This window comes from Leptonychotes weddellii, chromosome 5 (assembly GCF_054177405.1).
Source record: "Leptonychotes weddellii isolate Sample4059 chromosome 5, ASM5417740v2, whole genome shotgun sequence".
Lineage (NCBI taxonomy): Eukaryota > Metazoa > Chordata > Mammalia > Carnivora > Phocidae > Leptonychotes > Leptonychotes weddellii.
Genome location: NC_138373.1, coordinates 157,533,623 through 157,552,226, shown reverse-complemented (window position 1 = coordinate 157,552,226; position 18,604 = coordinate 157,533,623). Strand labels below are relative to the sequence as shown.

The following is an 18,604-nucleotide window of genomic DNA, read 5'->3' as shown; positions in this document are numbered from 1 at the left end:
GAGGACACACACAGGCTCAGGAAGCACCCCAGAAGTCTGGGAAAAGGGTGAATTTCTGGCTCCGGGGGAGCGCGGCCAGCCCACTTTCCTGGGTCGGCCGAGTTCACCAACAGCAAGAGGTCAGGCTCGCAGCTCCAGCACAGACAGCCCCGGGAACGACAGTGTCATGAACCTCCCCCAGGAGAAAATCAAGTGCAGGGCCTTTTGAGAAGGCATTTACTTACCTGGAAATCCCGCTCTTCTAGAATTTCCTTCCTCCATCTCACCAGAAAAGCAGCGCAGACGTACAGGTGGAAATGAGAGAAGCCGTCAGGTTCAGACTGCAAGAGAGAACACAGGGAGACGTGAGTGCGCCCACACGACCACGTGGCCACCCGGCGGCCAGCTTACCCCCCCCACCAGGCAGAGCCCCCAGGAGCTCTCAGACAGCGCAAAGCGTGCATGACTTGCTCGCTTTTACTTTTTCTCATCTCCTTCGCACCAATACAGGCTTCTGATGAAGAGGAGGTGAGCAGCTTGTTCATCCGCCTCTCCTGCACGGATGACAGCCAGCAATAACAGAAGGCAGACCATGAGAAGGCATCCTGTGCCACAAACCGGGGAGGACACCTGCCCACAGGGGCCGGGTCACTGGCAGGGGCTGAACTGCGGTCCTCGCTCCCCCAAGGGCACCCCCAGGGAAACGAAGCCAGCTGGAATCGGTGGGGTAGGGAGGAGGCTCGGCACACATGCCCCTACCACCCCACAGGCTCCTCACCAGGCCAAGGCTCCCTTCCCACCAGGGGTTCAGCTTGCCCCCTCTTCAGGGGCGCCCCCTCCTCCCGTGCCTGGCCTTAGTTCAGGCATGCAGCCCCAACTTCTGAAACCAGGGTTCTCAAAACTCAGCTCTTCCCATTCTCTTAAAACACAATGGAGTTACAAATCAGTAACCAAAGAAAGCTCATAAGACAAAACAAAATCAAAATGAACCACACATGTTTCTAGATTTTTAAAAAAGCATGCTAAGAGGGCGCCTGGGTGGTTCAGTTGGTTAAGCGACTGCCTTCGGCTCAGGTCATGATCCTGGAGTCCCGGGATCGAGTCCCGCATCAGGCTCCCGGCTTGGTGGGGAGTCTGCTTCTCCCTCTGACCCTCCCCCCTCTCATGTGCTCTCTCTCATTCTCTCTCTCAAATAAATAAATAAAAATCTTTAAAAAAAAAAAAAAAAAGCATGCTAAGAAGTAAGCTATGGTTCCAACAAGTAAATCATAAAAGGCAGAGCGGGGGATGTGGCCGCACTGAGGTCCCTGGCAGGCAGGAGGGCTGACGGCACAGTGCTAGGGAGGAGGGAAGGAGAGACACTGGAGCCCGGAGTCCCACTTCACCGCGCTGCCCGGAGCTGCTGACGGGGCAGGCGCATCCCTACCCTACACACCCTCACCTAGCAGGGACCGCCACTCTACACGCTTCAGCCCCGATAACGAAGTCGGCTTTGCCCTAAGTCTTTCGGGTAGATAGTAACACAGAGCAGGTTAGAACACTCGCCCTGACTCACTGGAGTTCTTACTTCATCAGATGCTCTCCCTGCATCAATGACGGTGGTAAGATCGTTTCCCTTTCATCTGTTCATGTGATGAGTGACATGAGCATACTCAGTTCCTTAATGTCGTGCTAACCGTGCATTCCCGGAGAAACTCAATCTGGCCACAACATATTACATTTTTTCATCACAGCTAGGCCCCATCCGCTAATGTTTCATTTAGAGGATTTCCATGTCCACGCTGAGACTGGCCTCCCGTTATCCTTTCTTGAACTGCCCCTGTGCAGTTTAAGCATGAAGACTGCGCCTGCCTTTTTCTACCTGTTTCCATGCTCAGAGCCCACACAGGACTGGGACATCTCCCCTTGGCATGCTTGCTAGGCATGCCCTAGAAAACAGACCAGGCCTGATGTTTTCCCTGTGGAAAGATGTGGATTCCTGATTCAAGTTCTAACTCCTCAGACTCCTTTAAAATTTTTGAAAAATTTTCTTTCTCTAAGAATTTGTCATCTAATTTTTCAAATTTGTTCATAATATCCCATTTTCCTTGAAATCCCTGCTGCATGTGTAGCCGGATCCTACTGGAAATTCTTAGTACCACATTTACATATGCCTTTCCTCATCATCGTCCCCAATGGTGCTCAAAGTCTTAATTTTGTCGGTGTTCTCCAAGAACAAACTTCTGGGTCCGTGTTTCATCTGCCAATCTTCTATACTTCCTCCACCTCTGCTCTTACCCTCACCATGGCCTTGCCACCGACTTGCCCTTCTTTGCTGTGGGTACTGTCTAATATACACAAATGCAGGGCGGCTTCAAATTATGTTTAAATCATCCGGTCCTTTCTCTAACGTAAGAGGGATGATGATTAGCTCGTTAATATTTGGTTCTTCTTCATTTCCGACACAAGCAAGCATTTGAGGCAATGAACTTTATTCTGTGAGACCCACTTCTGATGCGTTCCACAGCTGAACAGTATCTTTACTATCCTTAAGTTCTAAGAATTTTCTGCCTTATGTTATGATTTACTTGTTTGAACCATAGCTTACTTATTAGCATGTTTTTTAAAGTCTATGAACATAAATGGTTCATTTTTTTATTTTGTTTTAACTTTTGAGCTTTCTTTGGTTATTGACTGGTAACTCAACTGTGTTACAAGAGAATGTGATCTAGGGGCGCCTGGGCGGCATAACTGGTTAAGCATCTGACTCTTGGTTTCAGCTCAGGTCGTGATCTCAGGGTCATGGGATGGAGCCTGAGTCTGCTTAAGATTCATTCTCTCTCTCCCTCTGCTCCTCCCCACTCCCCCCTCCCGCCCCCCGTGCGCTCACTCACTAGCTCTCTCTCTCTCTCTCAAATAAATAAATCTTTAAAAAGAGAATGTGATTTACATGAGCTCATTCTTTTGTTGTTTGCATTTGGTTTTTGGAGTGGAAGACAATTAGCTTCCACAAAAGCCCCATAAGGCTGCACAGTTACAGATCAAAAACACACCTGGAGCCAGACTGCCTGGTTTGAGCCCTGGTTCTGCCACTTATTAGCTATGTGATCAAGACAAAGTATCTGGCCTCCCTGTGCCTCAGCTTCCTCATCTGTGAAATATTAGGAAGACTAAGTAAATTAAACAACATAAAGTACTTAGAATAATGCCTGGAGCAGAGTAAATAGTATGTAAACGCCAGCTATTGTCACCAGGTGTGTGTTAAAAGAGTATATATTCTGGATTCCTTGGATACAATATCCTATATGTGTCTATCAGGTAAATTTAATCGATAGTCTTGCTCAGATCTCTTATAAATCCTATTGACTTTGTCACTTTGTGAGCTATCAATAACAGAAGTGTGTTAAAAATCCTATTACAACAGTGGATCTGATTTCTCTTTACAGTTCTGCCAATCTTTGTTTTATATATTTGGAAACTATATGTTATTAGATGCATACAAGTTTTAAATTATTTTATCTTCCTGGTGTACTGAGTATTATTATTATACATGATCTCCTCTATGTCAAGTAATGCTTTTGCCTTAAAGTCTTCTGGGAGGGGGGCAGGGGTGTGGTATGACCATAACTACTTATCAACTTTTGTTGGGCTCTTATTTTAAGCAGCTGTTTTTGAGATATAACTGACATACAATAAATTTGCATATTGAAAGTATATAATTGCATAGATTTTGATATATGTCTACACTTGTGAAACCACCATCACAATCAAGAGAATGAACCTATCCATCACCCACAGGTTTCCTTATGCCCTTCTATATGCTCTCCCCCCGACCCCTCAGTCTCCAGGCAATAACGACTGATCTACTTTTGTCACTACACGAGTTCACACTTCCTATACTTCTGTACAGAGAAAACCATGTGGCATGGGCTTTCATCCAGCTACCTTGACTCAGCACTATTACTGTGAGACTCAGCCATGTCGCTGCATGTCCACTGCCTGTGACTGCTCAGTAATATGTCATTAATACCTGCGAGAGCTTGTTCACCAGAGCTGTTTGCCTGTTGATAGACACTGAGTGGTTTCCAGCATGGGGCCCTGGCTGCTGTCAATGTCTGTGGACAAGTCTTTGTGTGGATATATGCCTTCACTTTGCTCCAGTAGATGCCAAGGAGGAGAATAGCTGGATCCCATGGTAGCAGTATTTTAACTTTGGAGACCCTGCCAAACTATCTGCAAAGTGGCTGCACCACTTGACATTCCCACCAGCAGCAGATGGGAGTCCCAGTTCTGTCACCCCATTGCCAATATACAAAATAGTCAGTATTTTTAATATTAGCCCCTCTCATAAGCAAGTGGTAGGATCTCATTATGGTGTTAATTTACATATTTACATTTCTCTAATGACTAATGATTTTGAAGATCTTGAATGTACTTATTTGACATTCTTGGTGGAGTGTCTGTTCAGTTTTTTTCCCTGAGTTATTTCTTATTGTTGAGATATGAGTGACTTTCTACGTACTCTAAATACTTAACGTCTTTGATCAGCTATGTGCTTCACAAATACTTCTGTCTATAACTTGTCTTTTATCCTCTTGAGAGTGACTCTTGAAGAGCATGAATTTTAAAGTTTGATGAAGTTCAGTCTATTACTTTGCTCTTCTACGGATCCTGCTTTTGGTGTCATTTCTAAGAAATTTTTGCCTAACCTAAGGGCATAAAGGTTTTCTTCTAAAATAGTTTTAAGGGGCGCCTGGGTGGCTCAGTTGGTTAAGCGACTGCCTTCGGCTCAGGTCATGATCCTGGAGTCCCGGGATCGAGTCCCGCATCAGGCTCCCTGCTCAGCAGGGGGTCTGCTTCTCCCTCTGCCCTCTTCCCTCTCATGCTCTCTGTCTCTCATTCTCTCTCTCTCAAATAAATAAATAAAATCTTTAAAATAGTTTTAAGTTTTACATTTAGTTCTGCGATACATTTTGAGTTATACAAAAAAAATGTTATAAGAAAATGTTATACATTTTGTATATATTATAGGGTAGGGGTTGAAGTTCCCTTTTAAGCACATGGATACCTAACTGTTCCAGTAATTTGTTGAAAAGACTATCCTTTCTCTGCTGAGTTAATAATCAGGTAGTGTTAGTCCTCTATTTTTGTTCTTTATCAAAGTTGATTTGTCCATTCTAAGTGTTTTGCACTTCCATAAAAAATTTTAGAGCCAGTTTGTCAATTTTTCCAAAAGCATGCTGGGATTTTATTGGAGTTGCACTGAATGTATAGATCAATTTGGGGGAATTGTATCTTAACAACATTGAGTGTCCTGACTCATGAACATGGTATAGCTCACCACTGACTTAGCTCTTCTTTAATTATTCGTAACAATGTTTTATAGTTTTCAGGGTACAGGTCTGTTGTATCTTTTGTTAGATTTTCCCAAAGCAGCTTATATTATTTGACACTATCAAAAATAGTGTTTTGAACAAAAATAAAGTCGATTAGAGACCTAAATGTGAGACCTAAAACCATAAAATTCCTTGAAAAAAACATACACAGTAATCTTTTTGACATCAGCCATAAAAACATTTTTCTGGACATGTCTCCTCTGGCAAGGGAAACAAAAGCAAAATTAAACTACTGAGACTACACCAAAATATAAAGCTTCTGCACAGCAAAGGAAACCATCAACAAAACAAAAAGGCAGCCCACAGAATGGGAGAAGATATTTGCAAACGACATATATGATAAGAGGTTAATATCCAAAATATATAAAGAACTTATACAACTCAACACCAAAAAACACAAATAATCCAATTAAAAATGGTCAGAGGAACTGAATAGACATTGCTCCAAAGAAGACATCCAGATGGCTAACAGAGACATGAAAAGATGCTCAACATCACTCACCATCAGGGAAATGCAAACCCAAAGAACAATGAGATATCACCTCACACCTGTCAAAATGGCTAAATCAAAAACACGGGAATAGCAAGTGTTGGCAAAGATGTGGAGAAAAAGGAACCCTCATGCACTGTTGAGGGGAATGCAAATTGGTACAGCCACTGTGGAAAACAGTATGGAGGTTCCTCAAAAAGTAAAAACAGACTTACCATATGATCCGGTAATCCACTACACAAAGAAAACAGAAACTAGTTCAAAAAGATACACGCACCCTTATGTTTACTGCAGCATTATTTACAATAACCAAGATATGGAAGCAGTTCAAGTGTCCATCAATAGGTGAACGGATAAAGATGTAGTGTATATATAGAATGGAAAAGAATGAGATCTTGCCATGTACAACAACATGGATGGATCTAGAGGGCATAAGCCAAGTGAAGTAAGTCAGAGAAAGACACCATATGATTTCACTTGTGTGGAATTTAAAAACAAAACAAAGAAAGAAAGAAAAGAAAAAAACAAACTTCAAATATAGAGAACTAGAGGTTGCCAGAAGGGTGGTGGGCGGGAGGATGGGTGAAGTAAAGGGGATGAAGCACACGCTTATCGTGTTGAGCACTGAGAAGTGTAGAGAACTGTGGAAACATATTGTATACCTGAAACTAATATAACACTCTGTTAATTATACCTGAATAAAAAAATACTAAATTAAATTTAAAAATAAAAACGGTAATTTGAAAATTTTAATTTCTGGTTGTTGCTAGTTGTTGGGATATAATTTGCCTGGCGTATTTTTTTCATCCTTTACTTGTACTCTTTCTGTGTCATTATATTTGTCATATAACTAGAACAATGTTGGATTTTCAAAACTCCAGACATGGTCCCTGTGGAGCTGAGCTCCTGCTAACTATGATTCCTGATTCACTCAGAGTAATTTTCATCTTCTTACTTTTAAATTTATAGTTATTCTAGTTCTATTATTTTTCTTTCTTGTCTACAACTGGACTTATTTACTTTTCCCCTTTATTCCAAAGCACTAGCCCCAACTATTCTGGAAGTTACTGAATTGTTTCTATTATTTTAATAGTTACTCTACAAATGTTAACATGCATATTTAACTTAGGGTCTAAGACTAATCATTATCTTTGTTACCTTCCCAAACAACACAGAAGTGAGGGATATTTTAATTCCAAGCACACCAAAGACATACACAGATCTTGTGTTTCCTGGCGAAATGCTAATACCAGCCTTGGCCGATTTTAATTCTATCTTGATTTTTTAACATTACAAATACAGATATTATTCTTATTGTTTTAGACATCAGTGTGCAGAGTTACTCATAACTTCACCTTTTCCTGATTTCTTCTTGTACCTAAACCTTTCTTCTGAAATCATTCTCCTTCTTGAAATGGAACCTTTAGCCACTCCTTCAGTGAGAGGGTCTCTTGGTAGTAAACCTCTCGGTTTTTCTTTGTCTAAAAATGTCTTTAGTCCTTCTCTTTCCTGGAAGGTAGTTTTGCTGGATACACGATGCCAGGATGGCTCTTATTTTTAAAGAGGTTAACTCACCGTCTTCCGGCCTCCACTGTTTAATGCTAAGTCTGCCTGTCCTCCCTTCACAGGAATCCTACCTTTTCTCTCCACCTGCTTTTGAGGTTTCCCTATACTATTTGTTTGACTAGAGATCTCTCGGGCACCCTGAGTCCTCGGAGTAGGCCATTTCTGTCAATCTGGGAGATGTCATCCTTGTCCCTCCACATTCTCTTTCATTTCTCAGAATTTGGGGTGGGTAAAGCTGAGGTATTTTCTCTACTCCCCTTTTTACCGAAGCTCTGACTCCCTGGGAGAGGTACTTCCTGGGAGTCTCCCTTCTAGATCATTAGTCAGCTCTCACATCACAATTCCTGGGCAACAAAAGCATCCGGTAAATCTGAATCCCGGCTCTTTTCTCGCACCTGCCTTGAAAATTGTGAGGGTTCTCCTTCCCTTGTGCTTGCATTCAGTATGCTCCTTCCCTTTATCTTAAACCCAGGGAGCTTACTGTCTAGCACGTCTCAGAGAATCCTACAATCCACAGTCTTTGCGGGTCTCTCTCTAGTGTGTTTTCTCTGCTGATTCTTGGTCTTTGTGGCAGGCTTCCTCGTCCTGTAGTGGGGTTTCCCTTTTGGAGCTTATGTTCCTTGAACTTTTATCTGTCGGAATTCTTCGAAGCTTGCATTAAAAATTGATTTTCTGTGGGGGAAAAAATTGTGTTTACGTCTACCTGAACCTAAGGGCACTATTATCCCCAGACTACTTTCAACTAAATTTTCAGCTTAAAATTTTTTAGGACAAATAGGTCATGTAAATTAGGGCACCAAACCCTTATGAATCCAGGACTGGGGGGACATCTCTGAGGGGAGGGGTTTTCTTTCCTTTTAACTTCCACGGCCAAAGCCAAGAAAGGCAATCACCAGTACCCGCTGAGTCTCTAACAGTCTCCCCGGGATTTGTCTCCCGCCTGTGGCTCACTCCAACCCAGGTGTAGACCCTAGAAATGAACCGGCAGATTCCCCTGGGTGGGCACCTGCTTTGACATCACCCCCTTATCACTCTAGACTTACATTTTCTCATGATTTCCGGCCAATGACAGTATTCTTTCCTTCATGGTTATGGTTTTAAACATTACAGTGGCATCCTCGGGCATAACTCCAGCACAAAAGGCTCTGCTCTATTCATTTTCTTTGAATCAACATTAACTATTAACATTTAAAATGTCTGTGTTGGAACTAAAGCCAACTAACAATTCAAACTTGGTGAAACGCTGCTAAGATGTCCGTAACAGCGACCCCACCGATCTCGCCGTCTGTCCTCAGGCCCCTCCAGCCCACCTGCACACTGTGAGCAGGATGCCCTCTCTAACTAAGCGGATGCCTATCTCATCACAGTACGGTTTCTAAAGGTCCACTGCCTGTAGGATAACATCCAAAAGAGCTTCTGCTTTAATGAAGCTTCACCCAGACAGTAATGACCAGGAGCCACACAGCTCCACCCTGGCCACAGCCCGCCCCTGGCCATAGCCCACCCTTGCCCATGGCCACAGCCCACCCCTGCCCATGGCTATAGCCCGCCCCTGCCCACAGCCCGCCCCTGGCCATAGCCACAGCCCGCCCCTGCCCATGGCTACAGCCCGCCCCTGGCCACAGCCCGCCCTTGGCCACAGCCCGCCCCTGCCCAAAGCCCGCCCCTGGCCATAGCCCGCCCCTGGCCACAGCCCTGCCCCTGCTCACAGCCTGCCCCTGCCCACAGCCCGCCCCTGCCCATGGCCACAGCCCGCCCCTGCCCACAGCCCGCCCCTGCCCATGGCCACAGCCCGCCCCTGCCCATGGCTACAGCCCGCCCCTGCCCATGGCCACAGCCTGCCCCTGCTCACAGCCTGCCCCTGCCCACAGCCCTGCCCCTGGCCATAGCCCGCCCCTGCCCCTGGCCACAGCCCGCCCCTGCCCATGGCCACAGCCCACCCCTGCCCACAGCCCTAGCCTGAGCGCAGGGCACAGCAGTCCACACAGACGGCATGACTCCCTGGGGACCATTTTCACCTCAGGAAGGGCAGGACTGTCAGAGAAGGGGATGGACAACAGGGAGGAATCTGCCAGGACCTCCAGGCGACCACCGGCAAGTGGCACCTGATCACTCCTGAGCTGCATGATGCACCTGCAGGGGTGAAGCAGGTCAGGCTTCTGTTGCACTAGCCCCGAGGGAAATGTCCAGTCCCTGCACCACACGGCCCTGCAGTGTGCATGCAGTCCGGCAACATCAGGCCAGCGGAACAGCAAGCTCACGGCTGTGTGTGGACAGGCTTCACACTGGCCCATAGCTTCCTTGGAAAACAAGTCTCCTCCTAAAATGCTCACTCAGAATAACGTCAGGATTCGGAGGACAGGGAATTCTGGAGGTCAAGGAGAAACACTGTTCCTATAACCAATAACATGTTTAAAAATCGTAAATCTCTCTAGCTGAGGAAGAGACAATCCATGTAAGAGCCCAGATGCACTTGGAAATGACGATTAAAAAGCCCCCATCCCATTGCAATTGGATCAGACAGCTAGAATCTCCAAGTCCTCAGGCTTTACTGCCTCCAGTAAACTGTGTCTAATAAACCGGGCAGTGTGCCACAGAACCCACTCCAAAAGAAAGCTGCACTGTGAAGGACGTCCACGTCACTCCTGGGGGACCCCGAGCACTCAGCGCCCCACCCCCACACACACACCGGGCAGAGGTGATGAAAGGACATTCAGACAGGCCCAAACCATGGGCGGGCAGGCAGCCCTTGGGGGTGTGGAGCCCACCCCTGCAGAACTTTCACTGGGGAGAGGTGTGGGGGCACCCAAGAACGCAAAACACCAAATAAGTGCGTCTTTATGGAAAAGACACATAAGTTCTCTGAAAGACATAAGAGAAAACCTAATTAAATGGGAGTTATACCAGGTCAATGGACAAAAAGATTCAATACTGAAAAGATGTCAACTGCCTTCCATTTTAATTTACAAATTCAATGTATCTCTAATAAAAACTCAGGACTTTTTGTGGCATATGAAGCTTATTTTAAAACTGATCCTGAAGAGCAAACGGTCAAGAATAGCAAGACAACCCCAGAGATGAAAAAATAACGTGAAGATTTACATCCTATATCAAGACACTCTGTGAGATTGATAAAGACCAGGTGTGCACAGGACAGACGGATGGACCAGTGGATCAGAGAACTCAGACATACGCCCATGCTAACGTGGATATTCATCTAGGGAGCATGGGTGGTGCAGATCAACAAGGGGAAAAAGGACTGCTCAATAAATGGTACTGAGACACCTGGCTATCCATATGGAAAAAACAAACATTACATGCCTACCTCACGCCATACACGAAGCCAAATTCAAAGTGGATTACAAAGCAACATGTAAGCGCAAAACTTTCAAGCATAAATGCTTTAGATCAATAAAGTCAACAACACAAAAATTCCAAACTGGTATTTGACAAAGGCACTATAATTAAGGAGAATATGGAGGCCACAGGCTAGCAGAGGGTATTTGCAGTGCATACACGACTGGGGTATGATTAGCATCTAGAATATGTACATATTTTAGTATCTAAGAATCAGTAAGAAAAGGACAAACTACCTAAAGAAAAAATGGGTCAAGGATATGAACAGTGGTCAGTATAAACAGGAAAAGCTGCTCATGCACACTGGTAATCAGGGATGTGCAGAGCAAAATGAGAAAAGTTAAGAGGTCAGCTCATGTTTATGGGCAAAAACTAGAAATAATGAGGAATGCAGACTATGGGAGAAAAGATGAGCTGAAAGAAATCCCACATATGCTGGGGGGTGGAGGGCGTGCTGCTACTTTGGAGGGCAACCTGGTAACATCTCGATGTTCACACCCAGTAATCCAGAAATGTCTCAAACAAAGCATCTCCCACAGGCGGGTGTAAGGACATGTGTACAAAAATGCTAGTTTGAACATCATTTGTAATTTCAAAAAAACTTGCAAACAACTCAAATATCTTTCAACAGGAGAATGGATAAATTATAGCACATTCATACGACAGAGAACTCCGAAGGATGAAAACAAGTAGGACACGGCCACATCCACCAACATGAATAAATATTAAAACAGAAGGTGGAACGAAACAAGCATATCGCAAAAGAATTGTTAAGTGAGATGTCTTTTATAAAAGTTTCAGAATATTCACTACCATACTATGCAGTATTCATGGACACACGCACATGTGGCAAAAACACTAAAGAATGCTTAGAAATGATAAAAACCAAATTCAAAGTAGTGGTTACTTCTAGAGAGAAAGGGAGGAAGCTTCAGCAGTACAAGTTAAATTTAATTAATAAGTAAGAAATAAAAGATCTGAAACAAAAAAAATTTTTTTAAATGGTAGATTTGACCAAGCTGGGTAGTAGATACAGAGACATTCATTAGATTATCTACACTTTTCTGTATATTTAAGATTTTTTATAATTAGAAAAGAAGATTGGGGACTACTGGAGATGGTCTTTTCTAGAGGCACTGGGAGATGCGTCTGTGTGGAGGGCCCACGGACCTGTGTGGCTCAGCCCCGCGCAGGACTCCATCTGGCCCAACCCCAGGCCGGCATCCAGACTCTGTGGCCACAGGTGCAGCCCGTCCCTGGATCCTGACCCCGAGTCTCCTCCCAGGTCCGCAGGCTCAGGCGTGAGGCAGCCCCTCGCTGCCCCGTCTTCCCTGTGACCTTCGCTCAGAGGTTCTGCCTTCCGTCCTTCCCAGAGCCGGGTCCCTTGCACGCCTGCCCCAGTGCGAAGCCCAAAGGATGAGCAACACAGCACAGCAATTACATTGGGCCATCGGCCCCCCTTCGTTACTGGTTGGTGGAAAGAGATAAATCCAGACGCCCCTCACATTATGAGTTTCTTAAAAGTGTATTTCAGTTCCTCAGCAGGTCTGGTTTTGCTTAGGAGATGACAGAATGCAAGTTCAAAATGACTACACGATTAGCTAAATGCAGATTACTTACACGTGACACACACTTTCTAAAATGCAGGAAATAAGGCAAAGAAACAGGTTCCCTTTTACTTTTTATAACAGAGAAACTGTGATAAAAGGAATAATTTTTCACCTTTAATTGCATCATTAAGCCTTCCTTATAATTTTTGGCACTGAAATAAAAACGAATAGCCTTCTGGCGCCAGGAGATTTTCCTATGTACACGTATTTATGTAGATGTGTTTTTGAGGCCATTCAAATGACAGGAATTGTTTCGTATTCTTTGTTCAGATTCACGTGCACCAGCTTCAGCTGTGCAAGCAAAATCTCTGCTATGATTTCCTTTGAAATGCTCATCGCCAGGCCACTGCACTACACAATGACCCACCAGGAATGCAGAGCACGGCCATTTTAACATTCGCACCCACATCCCCGTGTTTGGGGCATGGGCTAGTAATGGAACTGTAGATCACACTTCATTCTGCAGCCAAATCCTGAAGCATAAATGAGCCTGGTGCTCATCCGGCCAGCCTCCAAGTGACTGATCTAGTATCTCTACGCCAATCTCTATTATCCTTCGCCAGATACTTATTGGCATGTGTCTGTCCACGTCTGAGAACATTCCAAATGGTTAAATGACAAAGGTCACGGCCAATCAAACTCATTCCGCGCATCATCGGGCGGATGCCGACCTGCACAGCCTCCAGAAGGCAGATCTGGGAAAGGGAGGTGGCCTGCAGTCCGCTCCCAGTTCTGGGATGTGGGTCGTTGCTCTAGTGTACCCACAATTCCTAACCAAAATGAACATTTTAAAGCTATGTAGGAGAAAAAGAAAAACATAAAACAATAAAAAATACTGGAGTATTTCTACAGTTCCTAATAAATGTTTATTCTTAGGTTGATGTATTATTAGTCAGAGCTCTCTAGCAAACCCACAGGATATGTATACGCACACACACACACACGGGGGGTGGGGGGAGAGACTGATCGCTTGACTGATTTTAAAGAATTGGCTCACATGCTGGTACAGGCTTGGAGAGCCCAAAATCTGACGGGGAAGTGGCTGCAGAGCCCCCAGAAGAGCTCACGGTGCACCTGTGGTAGGAAGGCAGCGAGCCTCCCCGCTCGGGGAGGGCAGACTTTGTTGTATTCAGGCCTAGAACTCACTGGACGGGGCGCTCACCCACATTGTGGAGGGTGACCTGCTTTAATCAAAGTCCACCAATTTAAATGTTAAGCCCATCCAAGAACACCTCACAGAAACATCCAGAACAATATCTGACCAGAAGTCTGGGCTGATGCACAAACTCCACCATCACAGTTCATGACCACCCAGACCAAGGTCTGTCTTGAACTTCGAAAGACACTCGTCAGTACAGGGCTGGGGTCCTAGGTCTTTTCAGATGCCAAATAATTGGTCTGAATTTTTAATTAATCAAGAAAATCATCACCATTCCCGCAGGAGCGGCAAACTCCTAAGGCTCACCGATAAGAAGTTTCTCCAGGGGTGTTCGGAGAGAGTTCTGGAACCTGAAGAGGCAGGGGCAGCTCTCGGCCCTTCTTCAGCACCTGCTCCCCACAACCCACCTCCGCTTCTGGCCCTTAAGGGAAGGGCTGATCCTTAAATGCAAAACAGGCACTCAGCAAAGACCTGTTAAGAGTCAAACCAACAATGGCCTTGATTTAACTATACTGGCAGGTCTCAGGACAGGCGGTGGTGCCTGTCACCACCAACAGAGGAGGAGGGGGCCTGCACATCATGAGTTCACATCACAAGTTCACATCACAAGGACCGAGCTGCCAGCAAAGTCCTGTCTCCTTTATGGACAGAATCAAAGGCATCCTTTTAATGCTGCTCTATCAAAACTTCATGAATTACACAAGCTCTGAAGGACTGTGGGGGCCAGAGCCAGCGCTGAATTGCCAGAGGGATTAACTCTGTCACCAACCTCAGCTGCCCTTGCCACAGCCCCTCCCATGTCCCAAATTTAACATCGCACACCTGATGACCTGGCATTCTGGGAGGCCATGGATCACTGTCTGGTCTGTGAGCACCTCTCCAGGGGCATCTCTGCTGCCCTGTCCAAGCTGATAAACTCTACCGTTTTTTACACTTTGTCAAGGACGTTCCTGGCAAATTAAAAGGAAAGAGATCCTGCTGTGGATCCCGATTATTTTTTCTTTGAAGCAAAAAATGACATCACAGCAGTTAAGAACTCAAAGCCTCAATCCTCTCTGTAGACGGAACTTGGCCCAAAGAGCGTAACGGTCAGAGTGGGTGAGCATGGCTCTGGGGAGGGAACCAGCACTCAGTCCCCACTTGCAGGCTGACGCCCGGAGGAGGCGGCCCATGCAGGGGACGAGGCGGGGAGGGGGGAGGGGGAGCCCACCCTCCCCAGGCTCCCTCCGGGCCACGCAGCGCAGCACCCCCCACCCCGTGCTGGCCGCGAGGGCCTGCCCTTGCCTACAGCTCCGCATGCTCAGCCCAGCCCCCCCGGCCGCCACTGCCCAGGATGCCCCAGAGTCGGCAGCGCCAGTGCCCGCGTGCCAGAGAATGACAAGGCCCATGAGCGCCTTTTCCGCTTTAAGAAGAGGCAGCCTCCATTTCCAAGGCTGACAAGGGCGGCCCCGGCATCCGCGACCAGACCAGGCTTCCGGTGGGCAGCGTGCCACGAGGGCCAAGCCCGAGGCCACTCCCCAAAGGCCACTTCTGGCTCCAACTCCCTAGTGACTAGTAGCTTCCTCAGAACCCAGCCTTGTAGCACCCGAAGCGGGAGGAGCCACGAGAGCAGAAGAAACCTCGGCCGACACCTGTCAGCTCCAGGTGAGCATCGGCGGGACCCGCGTCCACCGGACAGGGGACAGACCCACTCGGTTCCTCCCACAGAGCAATCAGGGACATGTGCCTGGTCCAAAATGTTAGGCTTCCAGCATCCTTGACACGGATCCCCCAGTAACTCAGCTACCCAAACACGTGAGAGCAGAGAAACAAGGACCATAACCCCCACCCGGGTCCGTGTCCGAGACAGAGTGGGGCGCCGGCTCGGCCGGCCTCCAGAACGCACCCCCACCACCGCTGACTCGGAGCTCCTGGCGGCCGCGCCGCACGGCACGTGGGTCCTCGGCCAGCCCAGTGCTTGGCACTGTTGGGCGGGTGACGCTCCGAGGGACCAGCAGATGTCCTCAGCACGAAGCAGAGGCAGAATCTCCCGGGGGCGAGCCCAGGACTCTTCATTTGTAACAAGCTCCTAAGGCGACAGTCACGCAAAGCAAAGTCTCAGAACCACTGTGCTGGGCTGTGAGCTTCTGAAAGGAGGAGCCACCCCATCTTCGTCTGGGCGTCCCCAGCAGCCAGCACGGTGTCCACACAACAGGGACACAGAAAACGAGAAAAGTACCGAGGAAGCAAATGAGCGCTATGCTCAAGTCTCGCGTTACTGACTCAGGGGGCAGCCCCCCAGCGGGCTGTTCTGACCCCTGCTCATCACCGGTGACCAAACATCTAAAAGGGCCTCAGGCCACCAACCCTGGGCCAGTACTTACACCTGCCCCTCTGTCAATGAGGCTGCAGACAAGACTTTTTCCACTTTGCAACGGATCTGAACAAAAAGACTCCACACTCACCTACTAGCCATTCCCTAGGGAATCCCCAGATTTAGCAGAAAAGAGAACAGTGAAAAGAATTTATGAGATAAAATAAGGAAAATTATCCAGGCCCTGCAGCACACTGAGTGTCAGTCCAGCTGTCCAGCCCGGGCCGACTCTGATGTTTTTCACCCTCCAGGCCTTGCTGCTCCTCCCAAACTCCCTCCCCCGGTGAGGCCTAAACACACACACACACAAGGTATGGGTGTGATTTTTAAAAAATATTTTAAAGGGGCGCCTGGGTGGCTCAGTCGGTTAAGCGGCTGCCTTCGGCTCAGGTCATGATCCCAGGATCCTGGGATCGAGCCCCACGTCAGGCTCCCTGCTCGGTGGAGAGCCTGCTTCTTCCTCTCCCTCTCCCTGCTGTTCTGCCTACTTGTGCTCTCTCTCTCTCTGTCAAATAAATAAAATCCTTAAAAAAAAAAAAATCTTAAAAAAAAAAAATATTTTAAAATAAGACTTGTCAAAAGTCCCCCAAAGTAGAAAGCACAGAGTAAAGAACCCCAGGCACCCAACCCAGGATCCACCATGATCATACGTGGCCACGCCTGCTTCATCTGCTGACCCCCACTCTGCCCACATGCTGCTGGAAAAGTCTAAAGAAAATCCCAGACATCACATTTCACCCACAAATAGACTCTTTTAGAGCTAAGGGCTATTTCTAGAAGCCTCATCACAAGACCATTATCATATCTGAAAACAGTAATTCCTTACGGCGATGAGAGCACATCCCTGAGGGGGTTCGGGACACACCACCCCAAGATACAGCACCTCAGCAGAGCATGTATTTTAAGCTGAAGGAGGTGACAAATGGCAGGTGCTGGAGGGACTGTCGGACCTTCCCCGGAAGCGGGACTTTCGGTGCTCACGTGAGAGGTCCCCTCCCTCCACCTGGAGGAAAGGAGCATCCACATCTCTGTGGACAAGGCACAGGGACAGGCACCTGGATGAACGGGCCTCCCACACTCTGTCCTGTGCTAATCCTCCACGACTCCCCACCCTTCATCAAACCGAGCATAAAGACACTCAGGATGCACTGTTTCTCCAGGCCCTCATTCCCTTACGACGGCAGCCGTGCCACATAAAACTGACGTTAAATAAATCTGGGTGCCCTTCTCTTGCTGGTCTGGTCTTGGCAATGGGGCCCTAGCTAAGAACCTACGACAGAGGGAGGAGAGGTTCTGTCCCTTCATCTCCAGACCGTGGGCCTCTTCACTGCTGCCTTGCTCCACACAGGCTCCAAAGACGTGCACGCGGGCCTCCGAGAACCAGGGTCTCTGGTCTTGAGAGCTCCAGGTTCCCTCCCTCTCTCCCTCCTCTGCTCACTGAGGATAGCTGGCCACTTGTGCTGTGGGTGTTTCGCACTCTGGCTGCAGCTGCCGCACTCCCGTGGCGAGCTGAGCTGCTCTCCCCTTCCCCGGGTCTCCCGGCAGTGGGCACTCCCATCTGGAGGCTCGACTGGAGTCTGCGAGGATGGATGGAGAAGCATGCCCTTCGCATCTCCGCACGTCAGGAGGCACACAGTGTCTGTGGTCTCCCCCTGGGATGTGATGATTGATTAGCAGGTGCTGCCAGAGGGACCCGTCCACTACGGAGCCCCCGGGAGCCACCTCCGACGGAGCCATCTCCAACGGCTTCCAAAGCCCCTGGCGAGTGCCGCCTGCACCCATGACTTCATTAGGGTGACAATGCAGTTCCCCGTCCCCTCTGCATTTACAGCTGCGTTTCCTCCCTAAGGAGGAGCATCCCCTCGGAAACTATGTGATCACCAGAAAAGTGCAGCCCTTGCTCAAATCTTGCTTTTATTTGCCAGCTGACGCCCTAGCAGCCTTCAAAGGTGAGCCGGTGAGGTTCTATTTAGGCATCACTATGAATTCATAGACTTTCACATGTTTGATATGTGTTAAGCTGCTGCCATCCTAATTCTTCCTGACAATCTTCCCACATCTGGCCAGGGGAGCCCCCTGAAGCCGGGCTTCCTCTTCCTCCGAGAGGCCCCCTGCTTTCCTGATGACTACATGTTCTGGACTCATCGTGAACACTCCCTACCCCAGACCTGGGCTCGGGTTTTCCTGAGGGCCCAGCTCCTTCTAATGGGAACGGCGTGAGACTCCGCGGGGCACTCCTTTCCACCGGGCTTGTCGCTGGGCCAATAATTTACAGTGATGAGGGCTCAAGGATAGGATTTTAAAAAGAATAAAGCATGGGTTCACGCTGAGTCTTCATTCATATTTAAGATTATAGGGTTTTTACTTCTTTGATTTTATGCTTGATTCTCTCTTACACTAAAAATCTTAGTTCCTACAACATTATCATAATTACTTGCTTGCTTTATCCTAATATATGTATTTATGTGTAACATATGTATTTCAATACGTGTATATATAAATACTAATTTCAAGATAGCACTAATATGATTACTAACAATCTGATTACCGAATAGAGTTTCAAATGTTTTTTGCAATTCTTTTTGTCCTTCAGATACGTCCTACTAGGGCCGTACATTCCAATTGTTTGAAAGCCTCTTTGAGCTAATTTTTCTCCGTGTGATTAAGCCACCAACTCGAGATCTAGTTACGTTCATTTTTTTAAGTTTTAATTTT

General features: G+C 47.2%; 1 protein-coding gene across 1 annotated transcript in view; it reads right to left on the bottom strand.

The window, feature by feature from the left end:
• Positions 1-224: 224 nt before the first annotated feature.
• TBC1D22A (TBC1 domain family member 22A) overlaps positions 225-18,604 on the bottom strand; it is a 266,974-nt gene continuing 248,594 nt past the window's right edge. The window contains exon 11 of the mRNA XM_081822666.1: positions 225-320. Coding sequence (XP_081678792.1) covers positions 316-320 — 5 coding nt within the window. The 3' untranslated portion in view covers positions 225-315. The remainder of the gene's footprint in view (positions 321-18,604) is intronic.